We start from the raw sequence: 27,411 nt of genomic DNA, 5'->3' as shown, positions 1-27,411 counted from the left end.
TATATGATATTTATTTTTATGAATAGTTTTAGATTATGTATATAATAGTAATAATAATAATAATAATAATAATGTAATGTAATGTAATATTTTTGTAATATTAAGGTTATTAAATGTTAATGTTAAATAAGGTAAAGATATTTGAATTTTGAACACTGCTTGTATTTAATACTTATGTACAATATTTTATGTATGATACTATAAACATATTATTATAGCAAAAACTTTTAAGAGAAACAAAATTTTTTGAACAACTAGGGAACGTAATCGATGAAACTCCCCCTTTGAAAAACTATACACATATTAACCAAAGCATACACCACATTAAGTTTGGAACCCTGCAATTTAATACTATCTTTTTGGAAGATCACTTTGAAAGACTATTAATGTTACTTATTCTTATAGAATTTCCTTAATGGAATGCAAATAAATTCATTGAAATACTTTGATTACATTACGATGTGTGTATACATTGGCTGAATATTATCAACGTAATAAAAATACATAATTTTCCTTTCTTGTTTGTATAGCGTCGTTGCACGAGCATACATTTAATCAAACAATAGGCACTGCACATAAGTACCTTTGCCTTATCGAACGAAGAAGCAAAAGCACCAGTTCTTTGTGAGAAATATCATTATTTATGGTGATTCTTCTTTAAGGAGCCTCGTATCGATATTATTTAAAACATTACGATATATATATGTATATATATATATATCGTTATATATGTCTATATAACGGTATGTAATACTTATATGAAACCAGGTATCGAGCGATCGAACAAAAGTTCAATCAATCTCAGGGTCTATCGACTCTGTCACTGTACAAATTATACCTCGCCTAGCTCGTCATGCAATATGCCAAACAACACGCAACAAAAAACATTTGTGACTGTTGGATTCTTATATCGATTATGCATGAATAACAATTTAAAGAAACCTTCAGTAATAATGTCCATCGAGAATGTCTAAAAAAATTGTATTTTACTTGGATATACCTGTAATCAAAACGCTGGCGACTTGAGAACATACACGTATGCGTCAAGTAATACACTAAACATAGTTGAGCGTCGATTAATTGTTTTCCTTTCTTCATTTCGCACTTATACCCTGCTGTGAAGTGGTAGTTACCCAACCGCCAACGCCATGAAGCACAATTAGTGTGGTCTAATGAAAATATAGGGACGTAATATATACTCTGATCAATCGTACAAATTTATATTGATATGATTTCCTTTGTTCTATTACAATTCCGTATTTAAGAAATAGCGTATCATTTGGCATCCGTTTGTGGTAGTATAGTTTCCGATGGCGTAATCTTTAAACTACACGAGACTTTGTGATCGTTCAAGGGTTTCTCATTTTGTACCGTAGCAGTGGCAAGTTCTGTGTTTATTATATTTTCTCCACATGTAGTTTCCCTATACAGCATGTAATATATATTATATTCTTAATTACATAATAATATAACATATAGTAATTAGTTACCTGCTATTTAAAATTTCATTAGGACTTGTATTTTTCTCAGTAGTACAGACAGAATGTGAATCGTCTTCGGTGCTTTTATGATTTGCTTCTATTGGATTTATATTTTCTTCTATTTGCGAAGAAGTACTGTCAACGGAATCTTTGACTTTTACATCGTCTGCTCCAATAGTGTCCACCATTACCTTGTTTCCCGCTACAGTTTCCATTTTATTTATATCCGGTATAATATCAGATGTCTCTTTCTTCATCTCATCACGTAATTTGTTATCTATTATCACAGTTGATGATGTATCGTTCATGTCGGGTACGTTATCGAAATTGTCGAAATTTGCCCACTCAAGAATCTCAACTGGTTCTGATGGCACACTATCCCATGGATTTACTTCCGGTAGTGCAGTAACAGTGGACAATGGTTCAGTTGCATTCCAAGCTGGTATGTAATAAATATTAATAAAGTTAATCAAGTTAAAGAATCGTATACACTAGCAAAGAAATTTTTCTAATTAAAAAGGACAATGATTGAATTAGTAAAACCTTCATCTTCATCCGATGAGTTAGAATCATTATTTTGTTGCTTCATGGGCCAGTCTTGTTTATCCACCACAGTTTGGAAAGTAAGCTCACCTTCATCACCCCATTCTACTCCTGCGCTGCAGTCATCTAGACCAGCTTTTTGTTTTTCCTGGCAAATCTGCAAGTTATCATAGATATTTCGCAAAATCGATATATTTTAAAAAGGAAATATCATTTTAGAAACATATACCGTACCTTATTGAACATATCCTCCCTTTCTTCGTGATCTTCTTCACTAAGAGTAAAGGCCAACGTTCTTAATTGGTCAATCGAGTTACTATAATAGCATTTTTGTAAAAAGAAAAAAATTTACGAAGATACGATACTAACGTTCTTTTTGTGAATATAGAGATGTGTAATGAATGCACACGTGTATGTATAATTGAATGAGATTATTAATCATGAAATGTAAACACTGAGTTACTTACTGAAGATCACCATCATTGTTAAATTTATTGTCGTAGAACCCAAAGTTTTCAGTCAATTGTGGTGCCATGTTTTCTTCCAGATAATTGGAATAAAACTGTTCATAATATACGATATTATGTAATATAACAATTCATTACAACTCATTTATAAATTATCTTGTACAATAATGTTATGATTTTATATTATAAACATGTAATATAATACTGACTTGCTGAACTCGTTGTTCTTGAAGAAATTTATCTTGGGGATGAGAATTAAATTCGTCTGGATTATCGCTGGACATATTTGCAAATTCTGTATTGCTTCCTCCCTAAAAGTTTACATCAAATATATGTAATTTAATCGTAATAAAATCGTAATTATATGCAAATATGAACATACTGTAGGTGCATAAAGTTTTCTAATTTTTGCCAATTCCGTATTCACAAAATTCTTCCATTTGTTAAGACACTCAGGTGATAAGTTAGCTTCCAGAAATTTATCTAAACCTTCGCCCTCTTTACATTGCTTATCGTTAATATCCTTTGCAATATTTATTAGATGTCCCATATATCCCTGTCTAATTCTATTTTCTGGATTCCTAAATCACAATAATGTCATATTTAAAAAGTTTTCATATTACCACAAAATAGAAACATAATATATGTTCTACAATATATGTTTAACATACTGTTTACTATCATTTTTGTCCCACGCTTCTAATATTCGTTCGATTAATCTGCATTTGATAAATACCTAAAAATGTGTACAATTAGATAAAATGTACATTTCCTTCTATATTTACAGAATAAAAAATTCAGTTTCGTTAAAAGAATACTTACGGTATCATAAATAATGTCTTTTATATCCTTAAAATCACAATTAATAGCTAAAGCCAGGCACAATTGTACTTGAGTATGTAGGAAATTGTTCCATGTATATTTAAAAAATAAATCCTTAAAAAATATAAGATTGGAGCACACACTTAAACATGTTTTATTAATATGTATGTAATTATTATAAACTACACTTACCACTAGTGTTTGGATTGTTCCTAGTTCTATTAAGGTTTCATAAATTTTTACATTATCTGTTGCCATTAATGTTGTGAACAACCTTGCCACATGAATACGTGTATATCCTAATGGACATTCTAATACACCAGTAGTTGTTTTAACAGGAGGTTTCTGTAACATAAATGTGATAAATGTTCAATACTGTAATTGAAAAATGCGTGTAGTTCATTAAAAAGTGTTTATGGGTAATACTTACGTAAGGCGGATCTATCAGAAGTTTATGAAGTTGTTCTAAATAAGGTAAGATTGCGTTCGAAATTTTTAGTTGTTTATCATCTACCACTTCTTCACCAATACTACTGTCATCTCCTTCGTTCAATGCACTGTAAATATAAACATTGTTTTTATTAATATTATATTATCATTTTGCAAAAGGAAATCATGTTTTCAAAATAATTAATGTTCTTACTTGTTAGCCTTTTTGCCTAAAAGTTTAAGAAGTACCTGAATTCCTCCTGTAATACCACTTTCTACTTTTTCTCCAGATAAAATGGTCTCTAACAATAGGGTTACTGTCTCTTCTCTGTAAAAACAAGTGTAATTTGGTTTAGAAAATTACAATTACTTTTTTCATCTTAGCTGTAGTAGCTGTAGTTGTACAATACACGTTTATTCAGTCGTACTTTATATTTATACTTACGATTCAAGAGTGTTTAAAATGGGATCGGGATCAGTGCGGTCTGTAGATGTACGTTGATTTCGTCGTGTAACAACTATCATCTCAAAAAGTAATTGTGCAGCATTTGTATGTTTATTTGGTTCAGAATTAGGAGATAGTAACTTCACCAATCTTTGTACTAATTGTTGACTATCTAGCCACTGTTGAAGCACACATATAAAAATTTCATTTTCCACTTTTATATGCTGTAAACATTGTAAATAATATAACTACTTACATTCAAAATATTCTGTCGCATGTCATTCCCTTCCACCTGAGTAACAAGTTTCAACACTAAATCCATTATTGCAGAAGTTTCTAAATGTTGCAAAAGCAAGTCAACACACGTTTGGCGGCTCTTTAAAAATTCTAATACCTGTAAGCAAGTGAACTGATACGAATACCAGTTCTAATAAAACAGATAAAAATATAAAATTTGAAGGTTCAAGCTGTGTATAAGGAATATGAAAATTAGATTTTATTAAATGCAATATATTAATTTATAATCACCTGATCAGCCTTACGAGCAACAAGTACTCCAATAGTTTTACTAAAAAATGAAGCCAATAAAGGATTTAATGGCTGGTCTGTGTCAATAAAGGAATAAAGTTTTGCCAAAAGTGTGTCATCACCTAAAGATATTTAATTTTGATTAATTATTTATAAATATTAAACTATAGATACTAATGTATGTATGTACACTTAATTTATTCACCTGCTAGTTTCTCATTCATAGCTAATACATTGCAAGTTAATAGTTCACACGCTATATTTGGATATTTATAACGTAAACGCTCATCCATATCCATTGGTGGTTCTTCAGTTATAAGTGTTATTAATTCCTCCATTACATCTGATCTTGTAAGACTGTAAAAAATATTATGTTAGAATTTACTAATTGTAGGAGTTTTAATTTTACTTACTATTCAACGAGCTTTTTATTTTGACTTTTACATTCTTGTAAGATATCTTCATCATCCATTACCTCGTGTAATGTAACATCCTAAAAATATAATCAAAATCAAATCTTTTTAAAACTTAACATCATATTAAATTGTTAAAATCCACAGTTATTCATTTATATCTAACAAGATACATAAAATATAGGTTATTAAAAAATTCTATGATAACAGCTTATAATAGTTCATATTGTTGAAATATAATATAAAACTTTACCAAATTTTTCAGCAGAAATGAAAGAAATCTTTTAAACAGTCAAAGTTATAACACTTTAGATTTGCAATACAATTTTTAAATACGCTTCATTATTATTCCTTTCACATGTTTTATTCTTCTATTAAAAAATCATTATTCTCAAATATTTTTCAACAAATTAACAATATATTTATAATGTAGCTGGTATTAAAAAACAAAAGTTCATACCATGAAATAGTAAATATTGGATGGAATAAAAGAGTAAAACATACACCTTTCATTTATGTGAAATATTAGCATACAACACATTAAATAACATAAATACCAATTTTGATACAGGATCCATAATGGATTACTAAAAATTGAAAGGTACTAGCTAAGGAGATAACAATTTATCCATAAAAAATGATTTTCATACCTCCTTATTGAGCAACTGCTCAATATGAGGTGATGACACGTAATTATTTGCCCAAAACATGATGTGACTGCGTATCACGCCTTGCTCTACTACGATACGATTAATCGGATGCGAAAATAATCACAACATTGAAGTGGCAGCCACTAAAAAAATAACGTAATGCTTCGCAAGAAGGAGAGCCAACTAACATTGCATGGGCACGTATTAAAACTTAACGATGCAGGAATAACTGCAATGACGATCGTCGTTGCTAGACCTAAAGTAACAATCGAAATGAGATCTTTTTTACAACAAAATTTCTTTTGAAAATATCACTTTTCCTTGTAAAAGCAGAAACTCTTGGATTGTTTTAACTTTGACGTTTGCCACAGAAGCGATGCTTTGTAATCGACTTTCGATTCAGCAACTGCACCTTATTTCAGAATATTTGCTTCACAATGAACGAGTTTAAGTTCTGTTCACATAACAAAGAAGTATATAATGATATGTACATTATTCTTTCCTTAGTACTTAGCAATATTTAATAAATAGAAGGGAATTATACCGAAAACAAAAAAAAAACTATTTAATGAATCCTATTTATTCTTCACAAAAAAAAAAGATATTTTATTCGTAAGCACGCCTACAATACTTTTAAAATAGAACACTTGTGTATACATATTTACTATAAAATAGTATGGAATAATTTTATAATAATCTATAATAAAGGATTGATTATACATATAGAAACAGTAATATTTCAAATGAACTGTACTTTGCAGAATTATACAACTAATGCTAATTTTATGCGTTATATTGTATAATTATTATAAGTATGATGAGAATAAAATTTCTGTTTATTGTTTTTAATATATTCATTTATTAGATGAAATAGAAAACTTGTATCTATCAACGTATATAACATTTCAAAAAAGGAATTCGATTACAGAAATGTGTAGTCACGTGGGCTAGATAAGTTCAAAAGTTAAGTTTTTGTTTCTAAAAAATCTTGTAACACAATATGGGTAAAAAAGATAAAAACAAGAAAAAAGTGAGCGGTAGTGCGAAAACTGCACTTAAAACTGAAAAGAAATTAAATGCTAAGCAAAAAAAAGAATTGGCCGCACTTGGTGAGGTTAGTTGAATACATAAAACGTAATTAGTATTGTTTTTTCAATTCTTAGCGTTAATTCTGAGTATTTGAAACATATGTCGAAATAACTGTAAGAAATTTCGTACTCTAAATTGATACTGGAAAAAAATACTTTTTTGTATAATTTTTTTAAATTATTTTAGGATGATATTGAACATGTGATTGCTGAAATTGAAAAGGAAGAAGCTCGTAGACAACGTGTAATTGAAAAGACAGTTGCACCACCGTCTCGACGTGTAAACTTTACTTTAACTGCACATCCTTTCAAAGATGAACTTATTATGCTTGGTGGTGAATTTCATGATGGAAAGACAGTAAGTTTAAATAATCTACTTGCTATCACTACATGTTATAAATTTATACACCATTACTTTTGTTTAGACAGTTGTTTATGGAGACATGTTCACATATAACTTAAGTAAAAATGAATGGACTATTATAAAAGCCCCAGGTGCTCCACCCCCACGGTGTGGTCATCAAACAATAGCAACATCTACTAATAAGGGAGAATTATGGGTATTTGGTGGTGAATTTTCTAGTCCTTCAGAATCACAATTTTATCATTATAAAGACTTGTGGGTTTATCGAATTGGAGAAAAGAAATGGGAAAAAATTCTGTGAGTAAAGGTTTTCTAAACACTATTTATAAGTTTCTTGTTTGCTTATTTTCTTTTCCTTTTTTCAGATCACCTGGTGCACCAACTGCTAGAAGTGGTCATAGAATGGCTCACATAAAAAGACAGTTAATAGTTTTTGGTGGATTTCATGATAATCTAAGGGACTACAAATATTACAATGATGTACATATATTTAATCTTGAAACATATGTATGGCACAAAATTGAAGTAACAGGTGAAGTTATAATAGAAAAAAGGGTATATTTCTTAAGCATTTTTCTATATCAAAAACATATGTTACAACACTTCAGGTACCCCTCCACCACCAAGGTCTGGATGCATAATACTACCGACACCTGAAAACAAACTTCTTGTGTATGGGGGTTACAGTAAGGAAAAGATAAAAAAGGATGTTGATAAGGGTTGTATTCATAGTGATATGTTTCTGATGACACCTGACAGTAAGTTATTTGTTTATAAAATAAAAGCTCAACTTTAATTTACGAATATTACAGAAAATGTTATTCCAGAAAATGATCAGACTGGCTTAAAATGGAAATGGGTATATGTAAAACAGTCAGGGATTAAAATGTCACCACGGTGCAGTACCTCAGCTGTTTTAGTTCAACCAAATTTAGCTTATTTCTTTGGTGGAGTTTTTGACGAAGAAGATAATGAGGAAGAACTTCATGGCACATTCTATAATGATTTAATGGCTTTAGACTTAGAAAAATTTCAGTGGCATGCAGGTGACTATCGTATTTACAACATAACATTTTTTATCTGCATTACTGAGGTCTAAATTATTCAATTCTATTCAGTAACATTATCTGGAAAAAGAGACACAACCATGCGACGTCGGAGAAGGAAGCCAAAAACAGATGGTGAAGAAGATAACAATAGCGAGAGTGACAATGATAGTGACACTGAAATACAAGAACCATCATCTGCTGCTGTTACATCTACAATTAGCGACGATGATGGTATATTTACAGTCACAATAGGGCCAACACAAACATCTAGTATACATAAAAAGGATGAGATACAAAAAAATGTGTTTGTTCCATTTAAAAGAATAAATCCTGGACTTGCTGTGAAACATAATGTTTTATATTTATATGGTGGTATGTTTGAGGATGGAGATCGACAATATACATTCTCTGATTTCTACAGTTTGGGTATGTATAATGTTATTCTATGTGTAAACAAAGTTTACGAAATAAAATTTTACTACTAGATCATTTTGGTAGATTGTCGCAAATTAGATGAATGGAAAACAATAATAGCGGATGACATATCTTCGCAAACTTGGTTTGAGTCCAGTAGTTCAAGTTCGGAAGATGAGAGCACGGATGGTACCGATGAAGATGAAAATAACTCTGAAGTTGAACATATGGAGATTGATGAAAATTAATATTATAAATTATGATTATTTTTACTGAGATGTATTATCTTCTACAGTAAAACTTACTCTTTTTTATTAAAAAGATGTTTATCTTGCCTTACTATTACTTTAACATTCTTCTTGTCACATAATTACACTGAATTATATTTGTTTATGAAGTTTTACATTTTGTTTCTGTTTTGACATTTTATTATCTAAATTCTTTTTAATTTGCGCTAAAACTGTAGCATCCTGAAAGAAAATTTATGTATAGTAAATATCATCAAATGAAATTAATACATAGCTCAATTTAAATAATTACTTCTGTAATAAAAAACAATGTGCAATCAGAAGAAACTGGATAACATATACTGTTTGAATTTTCTGTATATTCACTTTCGAGAAATATACAAATATTGCCAATTTTACTTCCGCCTTTAAATAAATTTATTGTTTCGTTATAAAGATTGAAGTCGTCGTAGTTCTTCGTTGTAATATGAACTGTAAACAAAGATCTGTTATAGTTATTGATATTCTAGTACATGTACACATGCATATGCAAACACGCATACCTTCTTGATGTAACTTTCTACTAATAGCAGCCATGACACTTCTAATTTCTAATATTATATTCAATACTTCAAGTATTTTCCTATCTAAAGTAGTATCTCGCCACTTATTAAACTGTAATGATCATATTAGATTCACAGTTACAAAATTAATTAAAGTGTGTATAAATGATGTTACCTCTTCTGGTACAGGATAAGGTGCTTCCATTAGTGATGGTAGTGATAAAAATTCTGGAAATGTTTTTGACAATCTTTTGTATAGATCATCAGCAAGATATGGCATCACGGGAGCAAGAGTTCGTAGTGAAACCTCTAAACATTTTCTTAAACTATATGTATGACTTGTAATAATGTCTGAATTTTCACTTTTGAATCCCCATTTAGTTGCTTCCTAAATAAAATTTGTTAATATCATATACTTTGTAAAAAAGAATCCTGTTATTATATTCGTACCAAGTAAAAGTCGCAGAACTCATAATATAAGAACCGTTTCAGTGACGCAATAGATTTATGAAAATCTCGTTGTAGAAACGCATCATTGACTGTAGCAATTAATGCAGACAGCCGACTTAAAATCCAGCGGTCAATAATTGTCATACCGTTTGGTTCTCGATAAAGTTTTCCATCTGTCATAATTAAGACATACTTGCTTGCTTGCCAGATTTTATTACAAAAGAACTTGTTCGTTTGGCACTCCATGATATCAAAATTGATTTTTTCATCTGGTCAATTAAAATAATTATTATATTTTGAAAACGAATTATTAAACACATACTAACTTTTAATGTTGTGGCTACATAATGTCATGCGTAATGCATCTGCACCACATTCTGGTATTCCGTTTGGAAACATTTTATTATTTCCGGATAACATTCGTTGGTACTCTGTCTGCGAGAGAACACCTGTGTTACAATTTTCTTTCATTTGTCTCGTGAGTTCCTGTAAAATATTTCATTTAAATAAGTTATATGTTTATTAATAAACATTAATACTTACATTCAAACTAATACCATTAATAACGTTTTCGGGTGAAACAATATTTCCCATTGTTTTAGACATTTTCTTCCCATAAGCATCACATAGAATACCGTGTAAAAGAACTTCCTATATGTATATGGCATAAGTATAAGTAATGTATGAAGATAGAATCAAACATATTACCAACTACATGCTTAAAAATAAAAATTTTTACATTGAAAGGTAGCTGATTAGTTAATTCCAATCCTAGCATGACCATTTTTGCAACCCAGAAAAATAGAATGTCATACCCTGTTTCCATTAATGTTAGTGGATAATAGTTCTCGAGATCCGCTGTCTAAAAGTATATTTATATTAATATAATTCTATCTCTACGTATCGTTCAATTGCAAATAATGTACCTTCTTAGGCCACCCAAGCACAGAAAATGGAAGAATTGCAGAAGAAAACCAAGTGTCTAATAAATCTTGATCTTGATATAATTTAATATCAGGTCCATATTTATTTTGTACAGCAAACTGTGCATCATTTTTAGTTCTGGCAACTATCCACTCAGTTTTATCTCCAACTGTAAAATAATAAGCTGGAATACAATGTCCCCACCACAGTTGCCTTGAAACACACCAATCTCTAAAAAAATATGGTAATTAGAAAATACATGTACAGTGTTTTTTCTCATATATTTTATACAGTTTTTCCCTTACCTAATATTGTTAAGCCAATCATACCATAACTGTTCATGGGTAGCAGGAACTATTTTCAAGTGACCCTGATGTACGGCTTGTAGTGCTTTTTGAGCCATGTCTTTGCATTTAATAAACCACTGCTCTTTTAACATATATTCTATAACATCAGAAGATCGTGAACACCTTGGTATGCTCATCTTATGATCGCATATTTTCTTCAAAAGTCCTCTGTTTGACAATTCATTTAAAATTTTTTCACGGGCTATAAATCTCGGAAGATTCTGAAATATTTTTTATTTTATTTTTAGAAGAAAAGAACTATTAGATAATTTCTACATTATTCAACCTTGAAGTTTTTTCCTGCATCTGTTATATTTCCATATTCATCAATAACTTCAATAATATCTAACTGATGATTTGTAGCAACAACATAATCCAAATGATCATGAGCTGGTGTTATTTTTACTGCTCCTGAAGAAATTTTTTTTATTATGATATATTCAAAAAAATAAAAAACTTTAGTATCTTTTAATAACTGAGTCATATTTACCTGTGCCAAAATTACTATCAACTAAAGAATCAGAAATAACAGGTATATAAGTTTCTCTTAAAGTATGCCAGACCCTTTGACCAATATACTTTGCGTATCTTTCATCATCTGGATGAACGGCAATCGCTACATCACCAAAAAGTGTTTCTGGTCTTGTTGTTGCAACCACTATTTCGTCTTCTGTAAAAAGTATCATTTTTTTATAAAATTTGATAAACACAATGGTATAAAAAATATAGGATATAAGACTTTACTGGAATCTTCAACAGGATAAGCTATGTACGCAATTTCACCAAATGTGATCTTCTTCTTATATCCAGGAACTTCTAATCGTGTTTTCTCATTAATATATAAATGTTCTACTTCTATATCAGATATTGTGCTGCGCAAGGTAGGAGACCAATTAATCAAATCTTTTTTTCTATATAGGAGATTTCTTTCATTTAATGTTACAAATGCTTCTATCACAGCACTGTTATGATCCTAGAATATTAATTAAGTATTACATTATTAAAATATTTTCTCCAGATGTACATTGTACCAAATACCTTGCTCATTGTAAAATATTCCCTTGACCAATCTAAACTAGCACCTAATGCTTTTAACTGAGATTTTATTGTATTTTCTTTTTGATCCTTCCATTCCCAAATATATGAAAGAAACTGTTCCTTTCCCACATCATATTTAGTCATATTTTTTGTTTTCAGAAGATGCTTCTCTATAATCATCTGTGTTGCAATTCCAGCATGATCGAAACCTGGTATCCACATTACAGGAAAACCTCTCATTCTGTGCCTGAATATAGAATACTTTAAGCAATATTGAGAATACCAATTACAAGAATTAAATAACAAAGATTTATAAAAAAATACCATCTTGCTAATATATCTTGAATTGTAACAGTTAATGCATGTCCTAAATGCAATGTTCCAGTTATATTAGGAGGAGGTAAGAGCATTTTTAATGCTTCTTTTTCATTGTTTTTAACAGTAAAGCATTTATTTTTTTCCCAAATATTGTACCAGTTATGTTCTACATCTTTAGATTTATAAGTTGCTGGAAAATCTGAAAAAAATCCAGTAATAGCAGTGCGTGGTATTTATGAATTTAAATTATGAAAAAATTAAAACACCAAATAAACATTAACCATCTGAAATGCATAGATACCTGATAAAACTTGACTAGAATACCTATTGAAATAATATTTACAACAGGTACTGGAACGTAACCGATCATTTAATCGTAAAAGATTCATTATAAAGTAGATAAAAAGACTTAATAAGTTTATTTACACTAGTGCTTAATGAAACATAACCAAAGAAATAGATGAAGGTAAATTATACACTTATGATCATTATAATTATTGACGATAAGTCCATATTATTACATTTTATTAGTAATACATTTCATTATGATAGGTGTCCTGGAAATCGTGCAAATTTATTTAAAATTCAAGTTATTTGTGTTGGGTATAACAACGCTAAAATATAAATTCTTAAACAGTGGTTCTCAACATTGTATGTACTCTTATTGGTGGATTTTTTGTAATTCATCCATTGATCATACGATGACGCTGTAATCTAAACGTGGTAGGTTCCTATTGGTCCATATCCTGATTTCTAACCTTATCTTAATAGGTGCTCAACGTGTTCGACTATCAATTTTATCATCTATGGATTTATAAGTCTATGGTTATATAAAAATGTCATCAGCATATGTGATAAGATGATCAGAAATTCGAATTTGGAACACTAACGATATCAACAATTTTATTTATTGCTATTGTGTCTAATTTTGTAACGCACTAAACGCTTTTAAATTTAGCGGGCAAGCATGTCTAAATTACAGAGCCATCATGTGGGGGGTGAGCGAATTAAAAAAAGTCTAAATAAGTGAACACCCCCCCACCTCGAGAGTTTCCGGGATCGTGTCTAATATCAGTGTAATATATTTATTTATAAGTAATTAACAAATAAGCAGCACATAATAAATAATAAATCTCGAAATATGGTAAACGTTCATCTTTATGAATATCTATTGATACTTTATTACTCGAGGTCAATCAAATTTTGTATTCAATAAATATAACATTCTCCTTCTACTTTGAAATGATAAAAATATAATTTTAAGTAAACAAAATTTTTTCAAGCTTTGATCGTTGATTATTAAATCGAACTTCGATGGAAATGACAAGCGCTTTAAACTGATTGGAGCACATGCATACACACGATCACTTCTATGTATACGGACTGCTTATCGCTATAAGGTGTGGTTTATCGAAAGTGGCGAGTCAAGTTTAGACGATTCGGTTAGAATATAGTTCCTTAAAGAATAAAACTGTAAACGAAACGAAGAAAACACGATGCTCGGCCGTCTTCCCGCGTGTGTAATCGATGTAGGAACAGGGTGAGGAAATTTCGAGTTTAAGAATTATTTAATTCCGGCAAAATAAATAGGCTAGGATGTGACTAATTCCTGACACATGACGTTTTATGCCGTCAGATAAATGCTTCAAAGGGAACGTAATATTTCTTACACTTGTTCGATGATGTTGAGTACAGTTTTTAACTCTCTTTTACTATATTTTTATTTATTGCAAGTGTATTTCAAAAGTGATACAATAAATGCGACTTTAGAGTCACGATTATGAAGCAGTTTGGTAAACAATTCACTGTACAAGTTTGACTAATGTAACTCCAATAGAGTCTATTAAAAAATTTCTTAAATAAGTAACTATAAATCATAAATTCTATTTTATTTGTCAATATTATTTATGTAGTTAATACTTTCTTTCTAAGCTCATGGTTTTTTATTTCTCCTCTGAACATACATTTTTGTTGAATTTTTTTTTGTATGAATAAAGAAACCATGATTTTATATTCTTGTAGGTATACCAAACTAGGTTTTGCTGGCAATAAAGAGCCACAGCTTATGATACCCTCTGCAATTGCTATTAAAGAAACAGCAAAAGTTGGAGATAACAATGCTAGGAGAATCACAAAAGGTGTTGAAGATTTGGATGCTTATATTGGAGATGAAGCATTTGAAGCTACAGGATATTCTGTGAAAGTATGTACTTTTAAATACCTATTTATCATTGATAAAGAGTATGCTAGTTTTTGTGACATATTTTTTAATTGATTTTTACACAAGAATTTTAATTTTGTTTAGTATCCGGTTAGACACGGACTAGTAGAAGATTGGGATTTAATGGAAAAGTTTCTGCAACAATGCATTTTCAAGTACCTCAGGGCAGAACCTGAAGATCATTACTTTTTACTTACGGAACCACCATTAAATACACCTGAGAATCGTGAATATACAGCAGAAATAATGTTTGAATCGTTTAATGTACCAGGTCTTTACATAGCAGTACAAGCAGTGTTAGCATTGGCTGCCTCTTGGACAGCTAAAAGTGTGGATGACAGAACATTAACAGGTGTTGTTGTTGACAGTGGAGATGGAGTGACACACGTGATTCCAGTTGTAAGTGTAGAGAAAAAGGAAACAGAGTTCCTCAGTTTTTCCTTTTACCTAAATAATGTATCAAATTTTCTCATGTTAGTCAATTTACTTTATCACCTAGGCGGAAGGTTTTGTCATTGGAAGCTGTATAAAGCACATTCCTATAGCTGGTCGTGACATTACCTATTTTATTCAGAGTTTATTAAGGGAACGAGAAATTGGAATACCACCAGAACAGTCTCTGGAAACAGCTAAAGCGATAAAAGAAAAGTATTGCTATATATGTCCCGACATTTCGAAAGAATTTGCTAAATATGATAGTGATCCCACAAAAATAAAAAAATACGAAGGTATTAACAGTATTACAAAACAACCTTTCGTCGTAGACGTTGGATACGAAAGGTTTCTTGGACCAGAAATATTCTTCCATCCCGAAGTACGCCCATTTAAATTCAAGTTCACAATAATAGATTTTTATTGTTAAACTTAATTATGCATCTTCTGTTTAGTTCTCTAATCCAGACTTCACGACTCCTTTAAGCGAAATCGTGGACGATGTAATACAAAATTGCCCGATAGATGTTAGAAGGCCACTGTACAGTAATGTTGTATTGTCGGGTGGTTCTACAATGTTTAAAGACTTTGGTAGACGATTACAACGCGATATAAAACGAATCGTTGATGCTCGTTTAAAACTTAGCGAAACGTTAAGTGGAAGCCATATAACGGTATATATTTTTCGTTATCGGATATTTTAAATATAAAAGACAAGAAATTCAATTTTCATCATACTTATTTTCCTTCATTTTAGCCGAAGCCTATAGACGTTCACGTTATATCGCATCATAAACAACGTTGTGCGGTATGGTACGGTGGTGCTTTGTTAGCAAGTGATCCTGAATTTTATACAGTTTGTCACACTAAAAAAGCTTATCAAGAATATGGTCCTGGGATTTGTCGTTACAACCCAGTATTTCACGGTATGGTGTAAAATAAATGAAAATACAACTGATACCAAGAAAACAGCATTTACATGGACCAACGGTCAAAATTTAACGTCATTTATGGCTACGTTAATAATTTATTCGACTTAAAAATTGTTTTCATCGCTCTGAGTGATGGTACATTCGATAAGATAGAATTATTATATAGGGTGTTTTTATTAGACAATTATTAATTGAGAGAGATACAAAAAACGCCCGATACTATGCTAGAATACGCACACAAAGATGTTTCCATGCTCATTGATTACTATACATTAACATGTAAGAAAAGATATTTGCATTTAATAAAGATACAGGGAGATCAATTGACAGAATGAAGTAACCAGAATTATTATACAAAGCAATTGTATAGATCTGTACATAAAATAATTCTATTGGAAAATAATAATTCTTTTTTAATGAATGCTATTCATAGAATAATTTATACTATCCCGTGCAAAATATTAACACTTTGACAACACTTACGAGATAATCGAAGCATATCTGTGCTCAAGTTTTGCAACAATATAGTTTATTCAGTATGATACATATATCTTTCTTAAATATTTACAGTTTTTTAAAAAACAAAATAAAGACAAGATTATTTTAAAAATTTTATGGAAGTTATAATAACAAATACAAGATTGAACAGTTCATGTACAATTACCTACATTGAGTATAATTTGGGAAGATTCCATTCAAAGTTTGTAAAAGAAACTTTACTATTTAAGAAAAACAGAAAGAAAAACTATAATTTTACGGTCATTACTTTTAAACGTTAAATATTACTTGATATGAAATGTACAATATCTTCATAAAAGTTTGAAAAATATGTATGCATGTATATTAGTTCCCATGATCACTACATTGACAGTAAAATTTTTATTACTCTAAATGGTAACGGCACTTCCTTTTATGTTTGTTCGTTGTCTTCATAACTAAAAGTATTATATAGTATTACGCGTTGCAATAATTTTTTTTTAGTTTTAAAGAGTTAGTGTTATGTATACTCACAGTGAATTTAGACCTTCACGAACTGCAACTTCAATTTCTTCATTAAAATCAGGGAATAAAGATGAGATAAGACGGGACAGAAAAGTGAAACGCGATTGATATGTTCTTGCATTTGTTGTAGGTCTTTTATAAATGTCAATACTATCTACGGGTGGTAGAGGATCATGTGAGAGCACCGACCCAACGTTTTGTACCTATGAGGAATTTAACAAGGATATCATATGAATATGCAATGTGCCAAAGTACTATAAAAAGTTTCACGTACCTCTTGAACATTAACAGTAACATCTTTTATGTCAGAGAGTATGATGTGTCTCAAAATATTCTTTGGCATTTTTCCTTGATAACGCTTATTTCGCTTTACTTCGCAATACTTGACATAATCGTCTTTAGAATCAACACGATTTAATACAACATGTACGTTCTCACGTAACCATGGTAAAAGTTCCGTTTCCTTCCATAAGCGGAAACTACGTACCACGTACAGATTTTGTAATTTTTCTAGGGCTGGTGGCGTCGAAACTGCTGCCTTACTGTTAAAGAAGTCGTGGCCCCGCACCTAAGAAATCGTTCTTTGTATCAATACATCTTCAAGTTTATGTTCAATTTCATTTTTATTATCCTCGATAACTGTAATACCAACATGCACTTGAAACTTACCTTTTCATCAGTTTCTATGGTACATTTATCTAACAACGGTAACAATACACCTGGAAACATTATTAAAGCATTCTGTAGAAGTTCACTAGCAGTATCTCGATTATCCAAGTGAAAGTGAGCCAAAGCTAAACTATATGCTATGTTTGGCAATTGTGTCAGATTTCTTGTGCTGTCCCAGAGATTGCAAAATTCAGTGAACCACTCAAATTCTTTTGCTCTTAAGGCATAGAAGTCCAGAGAGAGAACGACAGCGAGCGGGTCACCTTCTGGATCGAGGGATAAGAGAAGCTTGCAAAACTCTAAGCTTGTTCTGAAATACGAAATTTGTTGAAAGAGCTTTGACAAAAAGATATAGCAAACTTGAATGTCTTGTATTTTTACCTATAACACCCACGTCCACCGACGAAATTAAGATGTTTGAATAAAGTTATAAACAGTGCACGATTTTGCTGTTTTCTGTAATCCAATCTACACTGAGCAGTTGTAACATTAAACAGTGGATGGAAAGCATATTCTAAACAATACAGTGCTCGTTCTGTAAATTCTGCTGCTGTTGCTAAATCTTCACTGAGTTTACAGAGTTCAGCTAATTGTAACAATGCATCCACATGGTATGAATGTACATTGATTATATTCTGAAATAAGATTCCAGAAATTGAATTCTCATTGAATAACTTTATCTATAGTGTTTAAATAATGTACAACATACAACAATATCTTCAGGATCTAAGCTTTCAACAGCATCTAGAAATTTTAGTTGAACTTGTCTATAGAAAGGGCTGTGCTCATATACAAAATATTGCACATTAGGAACAGACTGTATGGTATGGTCCAAAGACATAGAAAGGCCAGATTCATTGATAGCTGGCCAGTTATCCTTGGGAGAAACTAAGCAAGTTTTCTTGAGATGACCAGTACGACCTCTATTTCTTCTGTTTCTGCTAACATTAAAGATGAATCAAATGAAATCACTCCTGTGTAACTCTATTTATAATTCTTAATATAAAATAAATATCAGAGACATACTTTTGCACAGCTTGCACAGTCCTACTGCCAAAAATCCTCTTAAGTTCATTATAAGGATTTAAATGTTTATGCTGCACCAACAGAATATCTTCCTTTGACTTCTGTTCTATCCATTGTACATTATTTGTATTATGGGAACTACAACTTGGGAGTGGCTCTCCAAGTAACTTATTCACTTCCCTCACAGTTCTTTCAATTTCATCTATATCTTCTGTCTCTGTGGGCTCAGTAGCTTGCTGAGCTTTGGAGCCTTCAGACTTCTTTAGCCTCTTCTTCTTCTTCTTACGTTTTCCTTCATTCACACAACTTTCTTCGACATGTTTCTCCTCCTCTACATCTTTCTCTTCGTTCTCAGAATTCTCGTTTAACTATGAACAAAAAGTTTCTGTTAAATCTCTGCGCAGAATAATTACGAATATTAAATATCCAAGAATTGAAGAAAGCATTGCAAAATTCTTTAAACCTTGATAAATCCTTTTAAGGAAAGGAGAATCCTTCATTAAAATCATGAAATAATTGAAAACGTACCACATCAAACACATTAAACGTCTTCGATTTAATGTTGCCAATTATCGAATTGTCTATTTCACTTTCATTCTCGCTGTTTTCTTTAGATAAAATATCACTTCCATACACTTTCTTCATATACCGTGTGGACATTTTGAACGAAATTAGCCTTTCTACAGCTGGAACGTTAGAACGACTGTCACAGAGGGAATCGAAAACGCATGACAAACCTCCGATCTAAGGGTAGCAAACTTTTATCGTTGGCTTGCTTTGATGTCTACAAATTTCGAATGAAACGAAATCTTATCACCACTTGTCAATTTTCTAGATCGCGAGCAAACGCACAAGCATAACTAATCGCTGGCACATAGAACACCTACTCATCGCTGTTGGAATGTCGCAACTTTTTCATGCGCGTTTGTTCATCAGGCTTATCCTTTGACTATATAATTATAGACATAGACTGCTATCACTAACTTCAGGTAACTTGTCAAGATCTCAGCGCCGCCAGAAATCAAGTTTCGGTATTGAAACTATTTAAATATGTTCTTTAATATATTATTATTATTATTATCATTATAATTTTACTATTCATTATTGTTGTTATTTATTCATTTACTTGGTTACTACTGTAAAATAATTTTACAATTTCAGTTAAAATATATTCAACTTTCGCGCCAAAAGTATACCAACAGTCCCACGATTTTAAAAGTTGTTCCATTGACAAATTCGAAAATGACACTTGCTTCGTATCTTCGTATTGGCTTTCGTATGCCACGTGCGTTGCGTCTATTGAACGTTCTCAGTTTTGGAATTAAAAAGCCAACGAAGCTTCCTCTTGTTTCGATGCACCGAGATAAGGTAACGTCTTATCGTTTTCGACTAGTTAATATTACTTTCACCCAATTTCAAACTAACATTGTGTTCCTCGCCAGAAGGTGACGCCACGAAAAATCAAGAAGAGTCAGCGAAGTCTTCCATTTTTGACAATTTTATTACCTGATTAATTGTAAAATTGTACAGTCAAAATGACTTTAAAAAACCTTAAGAATAAATTGAAGGATGACAAGTTGGATCTTAGTTTCCAGGATCTGAAGGAAGTGCCTGTTAAAGCGATCGTATGTTAAACGCACCACCTTCAAATAATAATCTGTCAAATTCATTTAATTTACAATTTTTTTGGTTGAACTTTGTTTACATAGTAACTATTGTATTTTGTAATATAATTTACAATTGAAAGCACATAGTGTTGCAAGTAGAAGTCGAATTGAAGTGATGGAATCTGCTTTATTTTTCAGGCAGCTGTTAAGCAGGCAACGTACTTGGATTTATCAAGTAATCAGTTAGTTTCTTTACCTGTGAGTTTCTCATAATGATATTTCTGTACATGTAATATTTGATTGATGAGTGGTGAATTTTTTTAGAGTACTTTTGTCACCCTCAAACAAGTTGTTAAGTTGGATTTAAGTAGGAATATGTTAACAGAAATTCCTGAAAATTTTGGAGAACTAACACAGTTGAAATATTTGGATCTTTATGCAAATCAGGTAAAGTCAATATATTTTATTTTAAATTTAAAGTGTAAGGTATTCAGGTAAATGGTAAATAATTGATTTCAGATTAGCAGGCTGCCACTCAGTCTGAGTGAATTAAAGAACTTGAGATGGTTGGATTTGAAGGAAAATCCTTTAACTCCTGCAGTGGCTAGCGTTGCTGGGCCTTGCAGTAATTTAAGTGAATGTCAAGCTTGTGCTCGTAATATTGTCAGTTATTTGTCAAACGTGAAACTTACTATTAATGAAGAAAAGTTGAGGAGATTAAATAATGCTACAGGTAATAACAAAAAAGAATTATTAAACATTTTTGCACTTTATAGCTCTATAACATTTTTATTTTCAGTGGAAGCAGAAGCAGATCCCTCAGTATCCAAAAAAGGACCAAAGAAGAAGAAGAAAAAGACAGTTGAAAAAGATGGTAAACAAAATATTGATAAAAATGGGTCTAATTCATTAAGTGAAACAAGTAAAAATGAAGTAGAAGCTTCAAAATCAACACAGAGTCATAAATATTCTGCTAAAAAACGTGCGTCGAAAGGTACTACTTTATAATTGTATTAAACTCGGTACATTTTCTATGGTATCTGTATTATATTTATTTAAATGAGTACTATATTAATTCCAGGTAAAACGCGACGGTCTTTTCTGCATTCAGTCGCCTGGATTTTCCTTTTCATTTTAGTACTTGCATCAATGGTTGTCGTTCTACCAATGTACTCCGAACAATCAGAGACATTTGTTAACTACATAGAAAACAACACAGGTGTACCTTTAAAGGCATTTCAGAAGCACAGTGTTGATACATTCCACCATTCTGTACGGACCGCGACTGAGTGGACCAAAAACATTTGTGATAATCTCTATCACACATATGAGAATTTCAAAATGAACACAAACATTGCGAGTGAATAATTGATCTACACATACACAAAACAGAGAAAGTCTCTCGGATTCCTTAAATCCAATAATAGAGAAACGTATATATATCGTTACTGAGATTTAATAAGAGACTTCAGAGTTGTATAGTAAACAGAATTTTATGTCGCATTTACAGTACGCAATTTTATATAATTAAAACGCAACTGACATATTGTTAAGAGTATTGAAAATATTTATTTTGCGAAATGAAAAAGGATTACAAATGCGAAGCATTTTCATGCAATATAAATCTTTTTATCGTAAAAACTAATCTACTATCTTTGGTCTGTGACTGTGTAACTGTTATTGTTACACATTATTAGTTACATTTGTCTTACTCAGCATCATTGACGGTGTTTTCTTGACGGATGCTTTGCCAAGAGAGTTCTCCATTTTACTAATCAATTTCTGGAACGTATTCATTCTTATTAAACCGTGTTGTTGGTCGGGATCATCCGCGTCTTCGATCTCGCTCGAACGTCGACTGTTTGTCTCTGAACTGGTCGAATCGATGACCTTCGATTTTCTCCCATTAACAAATCGACTCTTCGACCTTTTCTCCCAACCAGTCTGCGTTTTCGTGTCATCACTATCCTTCCTACCGAGAACTTCTTTTTGTCGCGCCGTGAAATCAGCAAGTATCGCTATATCGTCGTACAGTTCCTCTTGCTGATCGGTAGGAAGATATTTAGCGGGATCAGCGCGTGGTGTTTGATAGTGTTCGTTATCCTCAAACGCTTGTTGCGAATAATCGGTATTTTCGCATAGTACAAAGTTGTCAGCGTTGTCCCCTCGTCCAGGAGAAGAAACGAAATTCGACTTCTTCGGGGTTCGCTGAGAATTTGTTGGTGCTTGCTTAAAGAAGAGAGAATTTTTGCGAAATGAACATGTGGAATAATTAAAATATAAGTACTATTCGTGTAGTGTAAATACAAAAGTAAAAGAAGTATATAATCTTCAAGAGAAGGTAAGAAATGTATTTTTATCATTTAAAATTTTAATATAGTTTAAATATTTAGAACTTTTACATGTTAAACCCGCAAATTATACCTGATCCACTTTACAGGTCTCCTCCTCCTTGTACTTTTCTCGACACGAGCTAACGTCATCATAAAGTTCTTCCTGATTGACTGCTTCGACGATTGGCGGTGGCTTCGCGTAGATTGGCCTAGGAGGAGGCGGAAAAGTGTACTCCGTCTCCTCATCTTCGATGATTTGTTTGGTTTCTTGAGTATTTGCTAAACCCGACACGTCATCGTAAGTGGTCGGCTCTTGGACGGTTGAAGGAGGTGGCGTAAGAGTCTTGCGCTTCATCTTCTTCTCAGTCTTCTTTGGAGATTCCTTCCTACTCATTACTCGGTTCAGGAACGATTTCTTTTGTGGAGATTTCACTGGCTCCTCTTGGACCTCCGCTTCTTCAATCTTTTCAGTCTCTCGAGTTTTAATTATTTTTGTATTCGGTAATAGATTCTGTGCAGAAAGAAAAATATCAGTTGAAAGATGTATTATTAAACAGAACTGAAGAGCTTTAGTGAAGAAATAATAGAAGAAAAGCTTTAGAAAACTTTAGAATAAATAGGTATTATTTTCTTGTTATTAACACAATTCACTTAGTCTACTGTGTTATAAATATTCTATACAAGTCTACAATTTTTCAGCTAACTAATTACCTTTACATCGTCATAAGACACTATATTTTCTTCATTCCCAACATCCTTCGTCGCAGTTGCAGAAGAGGCGTCATCATAAGTAGTTTCGTTTATTAAATCAACTACTTTCCCCCTAACTGGATTTTGATTTTTGTTTTTTGCTTTCTGCTCAGTCCTACTGTCTTCTTTGGCATTTGTGCAAACGTCATCATAGGTCTCGAGTTCTGGCCCATTATCAACAGGTCGAGTCTCTAAAGCCTTGCCAATGTTCCCATAACAGTGTGCAGGCCCTCTCAACTCTTCTATCCTGTGGTAGATATCATCCTCCTCCTCGTCAGGACATTCGTAGGATGTTGGACCTCTCACAGGCACGGAAGGCAATCTACGAGGAATGCGAGCTGGTAGTGGCGGAGGAGAGGGATTCACGGTGTCAGGAGTCGGTTCCTTCAAGGATGAAGCTACTTCTTCACTGTTATTAACACTGACCACGACCGTGGCATCCTCGGGCGCAGATTTGTCAGTAACTAAAAGTCCCACGTCTTGGTACTGATCCTTCTTGGAGATTGGCTCTGAAGCAGTAGTTTGCGCTCCTTTTGCACAAGTGCTTTCTTTGGTTTCTCGATGAATAATCTTTGGCTGTTTTTTGCTCTCGATCTTAGATCCATTCAACTCGCAAATTTTCGTTACCCACTGTTCCATGTCTTGGGAAGTCCTCGCGACGAACTGAAACAGCATCGAATGGTACTGGGAATCGTTCTAAATCTCTAGCACTTGGGATCCTCTTCGAAGGCATCTCCCCTTAGGCTGATACCTGAAAGGTTCTGTTGCCAGGGCAGAAGATCTCGAAGGTGGCCTCGCTCTTTCGTTGGTCCCGGGGAACAGCATTGGGAGCGGGTCGGGCCATATATCCTCGGATCGGTAGTATGGTGTGAGGACGGGTGTCTCGGTCGCTGTTGTAGATTAGCAGATGGTGTCCAATCAAACCTGAGAGAGTTCCAAAGAAACAGTAATAACAATCATTTACTATTACGATTTCGTATAACGCAAATATAAGTAGATCAAAGATTGACAATCTCTCAGCCACAATTTAGTGATTCTTTAATTTTGTGGACTAGTGTACATAATTTTTTATTGTTTAAGGTTTTAATAGCGACCATTCAAATACTATTGTGAGCCACTATTTCGTAGAAGACTTTTCATAAATGATACAGATGAATGCACGAGGATGTAACTCACCAACCCAGCAGTCCCTGTACTGTTCGAAGACAAACAGCTTCTTCCCCTCCTTCCTGCTAAGAGGCCCACACTTTTGGCAAGTGCCCTTCGTCTGGGTGGCCGCCAGATTCATGTAAATCTCTATCAGCGCGTTCTCGATTTCTTCTTCATTGCTTCCATCTCGATCAGAACTCTCAATCGTGTTGCCCCTAATTAACTCCACAGCTTGGAAGGTCTCGTAATAGTCTTGTTGCTGCTTCTGCGGCCACTGCTCTTCTGCTCCCACGTATTCCTGAAGCTCAGAGTCTGCCTTTAGCACAGCCAGCAATCCACTTCGCCCAGAAGCATTCATGTTCAGGTAGGCCTCTGGTGAACCCGATCTGTCAATCCTCTCCACCGCGAACAGGGTCAGAGTCTCTTTGGATCGCAAGAGTAAGTTGTCTCGGATGCTCTCCAACGTCGCCGAAAGCTTCACTTCTCGGAGACACTCTAGGAATTGCACCACCTCTGCGAACAGACACATTTGATTCTCGTTTTGGTATGTTATTGAATAGTTCTTGTTTAGGTAAGTTGCTTATGAATTTTCTTGACTAATGTTTTGAATTCTTTTGGAGCAGTTGCAGAGTGTTAGTATAACTCGAGGAGAAGAGCATATACAGTGATATTGAAATGAGTGGTAATATTCTGGTAGTGTATGTTACTCTTTCTAAGGATTTTTAAGAAAACTAAAATTATAACAAGGTTTGAATTTTTACAATCTTTTAGAGAAAACCGATCTGTATAGGCAAACCTTTTAGCAGTCGCGCAGAGCTGGTTGCCATGGGTGAGAGGTGGTAATATAAAGTTTAGAGACTAGGATATGGAGGTATAAAAGCACTTTCTTCTTGAAGAGAACAAACTTTTACATTACATGATAGACATGAATATTTACAACAAATATCTAAGTAGACATTTAAAAAAAAATACTACTTATTCAAACCACCTCTACTATCTTTTAAAATGTTTGGCAATTTTTCTTTTGGTTTTTTGTATAGTTAATATAAATGTAGAAGTTGATTTAGGCATTCCAAGAATCACAATTCAAACAAAATATTTTCTGTTCTTTTAAGATAGGACAAAAGTTCATCTACACGTCCCTTTACACCGCACAAAAGCAGTCTACACGAAGATTACTCATGACAGAAGAAATTTACTCTTTTTTTACGCATATCCAACAAAACAAGATAAACTTACCTCGAAGTATACTGGTGAGCTCACTGTCGATACCCATCGCTTTTCCCTTATCTATTCTTATCGCTAATTTTCCAAAAGCACTAGACTTGGCTCGATTCGAAAGCTTATCGGATGCGACACTCAGTTCCCATTGGTAACAAGAGTAGAATCTCTCTCATTGTGCTCATTGCTATGTCACAGGATGCGGTGTCAGATAGGATTCATCCGATAAAACCATTTCCTCCTGGGCGTCGTCCACTAAAAATCGGCCTTAGAATCAATCGAAGTGATTTCTCAATGAACGAACGCCGCACCCATCGTTCCTCCACTTTATACAACCTCGGGATCTCCCGCCTTAACGTATCAGTCTTTTTATCGATTCTACTTCTTAAAGTACAATCACTTTTCAAACTTACAAACTCTGTACTCTGTTTCAGGACACTCAATCGACCCCTACATCGCAGTCTCATCACCATGGATCTAAAAAATTCTCAAGATCCTCGAAGGACCAATAATACCAAAAAATATCACCTGAACTCAAGAGCTCAAGTTAAGCTCAAATTAAACGCAACACAACTATCCTCCACTGAATTAGTTCATCGACAGCTGAGAATCTTTCAACACAACAGCTTTCACAGCGTTTCTCCAAAAATCTGCTGAGCCATAATCGACCAAAGGTTGTCGCACTATCGTTCTCCAAAGCGTCCACTCTCTGTCCTGCTAGCGTTCACGTAATTCGATGACTTCTTTCGAGGTATCCACGAATGACGGTTGATCAGTAGAAGCGACACGCGTAGAAGTGCTCCTATATTACCTCGTTAAGACTCAACGAGGAAAGCCGCACGTGGGAGCAGCTCGAAGGCGTCGCGGCCGACTCCCGCAAAGACTGGTCGCTCGCGGTGACGTTTAACGCTGACGTTGTCGTGTTTCGATCGAATCTTTCGCCTCGCTGTCCCCGACAGCGCTCCTTCTCGATCCTCGTCACGTCTGCGGCATCCTCCACCTCCTCCTCGCGCGCTCTTCCTCCGGGCGGTGATGTTTTAATTGATCATTCCAATTGACGGAGTAAGAAACGGCCGAGAAACAAACAGCCACTCGCATTCCATGTCGCCTGGACGCTGTGAATCTACATACACTGATTCCTTTGGACATTAGACTACTGCGTAGCGTTTATTCGCTGTGTGCAATGAGTCGTTTCGAGCCACCTACGCTCTTCTTTATTCTTCTTTTTTTATTAGTCGAAGATTGACGCCGTAGTAACAAGGTCATTAGCGACGAAGTTCTGTATGTGGCATAAAATTTGATGGGTAGAGATTTGACTCGTTTAGAAATGTAAAAAGACAAAGAGTCATTCCTATTTACAAGTATTCTTCCTCTGAAGAAATAAAACTTGAATCATTGACAAGTTAATTGACTCCGGAAAGTTATATTCTACGTTGCAAAAGCTTATTAGGAGATAATGAGAGATAGTATGTATCCTGTAGCCTTTTATGCGCAGTTTTTGTTTGGAAA

At 33.1% G+C, this 27,411-nt stretch overlaps 7 protein-coding genes and 1 long non-coding RNA gene across 15 annotated transcripts; 3 read left to right on the top strand and 5 right to left on the bottom strand.

Moving 5' to 3' along the window:
• Positions 1–100: 100 nt before the first annotated feature.
• Positions 101–1,389, bottom strand: LOC143188136 (uncharacterized). The gene is made up of 2 exons (XR_013003485.1): positions 1,251–1,389; positions 101–1,169 (listed from the first exon to the last, which is right to left on the bottom strand). It is a non-coding gene; the product is annotated as an uncharacterized LOC143188136 (long non-coding RNA).
• Positions 1,197–6,162, bottom strand: Fmt (phosphatase 6 regulatory subunit 1-like protein fmt). 3 transcript variants are annotated; one of them, XM_076392210.1, is made up of 18 exons: positions 5,779–6,162; positions 5,129–5,208; positions 4,921–5,072; positions 4,716–4,837; positions 4,444–4,614; positions 4,188–4,366; positions 3,957–4,070; positions 3,744–3,870; positions 3,506–3,658; positions 3,314–3,427; positions 3,163–3,227; positions 2,874–3,072; positions 2,701–2,802; positions 2,492–2,586; positions 2,259–2,340; positions 2,025–2,181; positions 1,491–1,920; positions 1,197–1,423 (listed from the first exon to the last, which is right to left on the bottom strand). In XM_076392210.1, the coding sequence occupies exons 1-18, from the start codon at positions 5,836–5,838 to the stop codon at positions 1,276–1,278; spliced, it is 2,550 nt and encodes an 849-aa protein (XP_076248325.1). In that variant the 5' UTR covers positions 5,839–6,162; the 3' UTR covers positions 1,197–1,275. The 3 variants fall into 3 exon arrangements, with proteins under 3 accessions (XP_076248325.1, XP_076248326.1, XP_076248327.1); XM_076392211.1 differs by having other exon boundaries at positions 2,259–2,298; XM_076392212.1 differs by lacking the exon at positions 5,129–5,208.
• A 555-nt stretch (positions 6,163–6,717) lies between these two features.
• On the top strand, positions 6,718–9,454 carry LOC143188154 (kelch domain-containing protein 4). Its single transcript, XM_076392234.1, has 8 exons — positions 6,718–6,892; positions 7,054–7,224; positions 7,292–7,527; positions 7,596–7,762; positions 7,839–7,988; positions 8,058–8,276; positions 8,349–8,705; positions 8,778–9,454. The coding sequence occupies exons 1-8, from the start codon at positions 6,779–6,781 to the stop codon at positions 8,939–8,941; spliced, it is 1,578 nt and encodes a 525-aa protein (XP_076248349.1). The 5' UTR covers positions 6,718–6,778; the 3' UTR covers positions 8,942–9,454.
• Valrs-m (Valyl-tRNA synthetase, mitochondrial) lies at positions 7,707–12,949 on the bottom strand. 3 transcript variants are annotated; one of them, XR_013003495.1, is made up of 17 exons: positions 12,862–12,949; positions 12,567–12,759; positions 12,243–12,489; positions 11,949–12,177; positions 11,695–11,874; positions 11,491–11,615; positions 11,163–11,425; positions 10,860–11,088; positions 10,673–10,795; positions 10,477–10,584; positions 10,260–10,419; positions 9,934–10,202; positions 9,659–9,871; positions 9,484–9,595; positions 9,234–9,412; positions 8,999–9,163; positions 7,707–7,883 (listed from the first exon to the last, which is right to left on the bottom strand). XR_013003495.1 is itself a non-coding variant. In XM_076392233.1 (16 exons), the coding sequence occupies exons 1-16, from the start codon at positions 12,947–12,949 to the stop codon at positions 9,074–9,076; spliced, it is 2,808 nt and encodes a 935-aa protein (XP_076248348.1). In that variant the 3' UTR covers positions 8,929–9,073. The 3 variants fall into 3 exon arrangements, 1 of the variants encoding a protein (XP_076248348.1); XR_013003496.1 differs by lacking the exon at positions 7,707–7,883 and adding an exon at positions 8,774–8,906; XM_076392233.1 differs by lacking the exon at positions 7,707–7,883 and having other exon boundaries at positions 8,929–9,163.
• A 664-nt stretch (positions 12,950–13,613) lies between these two features.
• Positions 13,614–17,415, top strand: Arp3 (Actin-related protein 3). The gene is made up of 8 exons (XM_076389167.1): positions 13,614–13,704; positions 13,844–14,100; positions 14,583–14,763; positions 14,866–15,180; positions 15,281–15,595; positions 15,669–15,887; positions 15,971–16,139; positions 17,278–17,415. Exons 2-8 carry the CDS (start codon positions 14,057–14,059, stop codon positions 17,286–17,288), a joined length of 1,254 nt encoding a protein of 417 aa, XP_076245282.1. The 5' UTR covers positions 13,614–13,704; positions 13,844–14,056; the 3' UTR covers positions 17,289–17,415.
• Nulp1 (Nuclear localized protein 1) lies at positions 16,221–19,743 on the bottom strand. Of its 2 annotated transcripts, none has more exons than XM_076389148.1 (8): positions 19,371–19,743; positions 18,843–19,210; positions 18,526–18,757; positions 18,198–18,451; positions 17,817–18,126; positions 17,422–17,715; positions 17,157–17,350; positions 16,221–17,080 (listed from the first exon to the last, which is right to left on the bottom strand). In XM_076389148.1, exons 1-8 carry the CDS (start codon positions 19,500–19,502, stop codon positions 17,056–17,058), a joined length of 1,809 nt encoding a protein of 602 aa, XP_076245263.1. In that variant the 5' UTR covers positions 19,503–19,743; the 3' UTR covers positions 16,221–17,055. The 2 variants fall into 2 exon arrangements, with proteins under 2 accessions (XP_076245263.1, XP_076245271.1); XM_076389156.1 differs by having other exon boundaries at positions 18,526–18,754.
• A 370-nt stretch (positions 19,744–20,113) lies between these two features.
• On the top strand, positions 20,114–22,094 carry LOC143188528 (leucine-rich repeat-containing protein 59). 2 transcript variants are annotated; one of them, XM_076392859.1, is made up of 7 exons: positions 20,114–20,210; positions 20,288–20,467; positions 20,648–20,707; positions 20,774–20,896; positions 20,969–21,182; positions 21,249–21,443; positions 21,531–22,094. In XM_076392859.1, the coding sequence occupies exons 2-7, from the start codon at positions 20,378–20,380 to the stop codon at positions 21,815–21,817; spliced, it is 969 nt and encodes a 322-aa protein (XP_076248974.1). In that variant the 5' UTR covers positions 20,114–20,210; positions 20,288–20,377; the 3' UTR covers positions 21,818–22,094. The 2 variants fall into 2 exon arrangements, with proteins under 2 accessions (XP_076248974.1, XP_076248975.1); XM_076392860.1 differs by having other exon boundaries at positions 20,163–20,210; positions 20,285–20,467.
• LOC143188524 (uncharacterized) lies at positions 21,996–27,064 on the bottom strand. Of its 2 annotated transcripts, XM_076392854.1 has the most exons (7): positions 26,316–27,064; positions 25,921–26,253; positions 24,709–25,194; positions 24,284–24,456; positions 23,494–24,195; positions 22,874–23,293; positions 21,996–22,678 (listed from the first exon to the last, which is right to left on the bottom strand). In XM_076392854.1, exons 2-7 carry the CDS (start codon positions 25,955–25,957, stop codon positions 22,133–22,135), a joined length of 2,364 nt encoding a protein of 787 aa, XP_076248969.1. In that variant the 5' UTR covers positions 25,958–26,253; positions 26,316–27,064; the 3' UTR covers positions 21,996–22,132. The 2 variants fall into 2 exon arrangements, with proteins under 2 accessions (XP_076248969.1, XP_076248968.1); XM_076392853.1 differs by having other exon boundaries at positions 25,921–27,064.
• Between the last annotated feature and the right edge of the window lie 347 nt (positions 27,065–27,411).

Source organism: Calliopsis andreniformis, chromosome 2 (genome assembly GCF_051401765.1).
Source record: "Calliopsis andreniformis isolate RMS-2024a chromosome 2, iyCalAndr_principal, whole genome shotgun sequence".
Classification (NCBI taxonomy): Eukaryota; Metazoa; Arthropoda; class Insecta; order Hymenoptera; family Andrenidae; genus Calliopsis; species Calliopsis andreniformis.
This window is presented reverse-complemented; position numbering and strand designations above follow the sequence as displayed.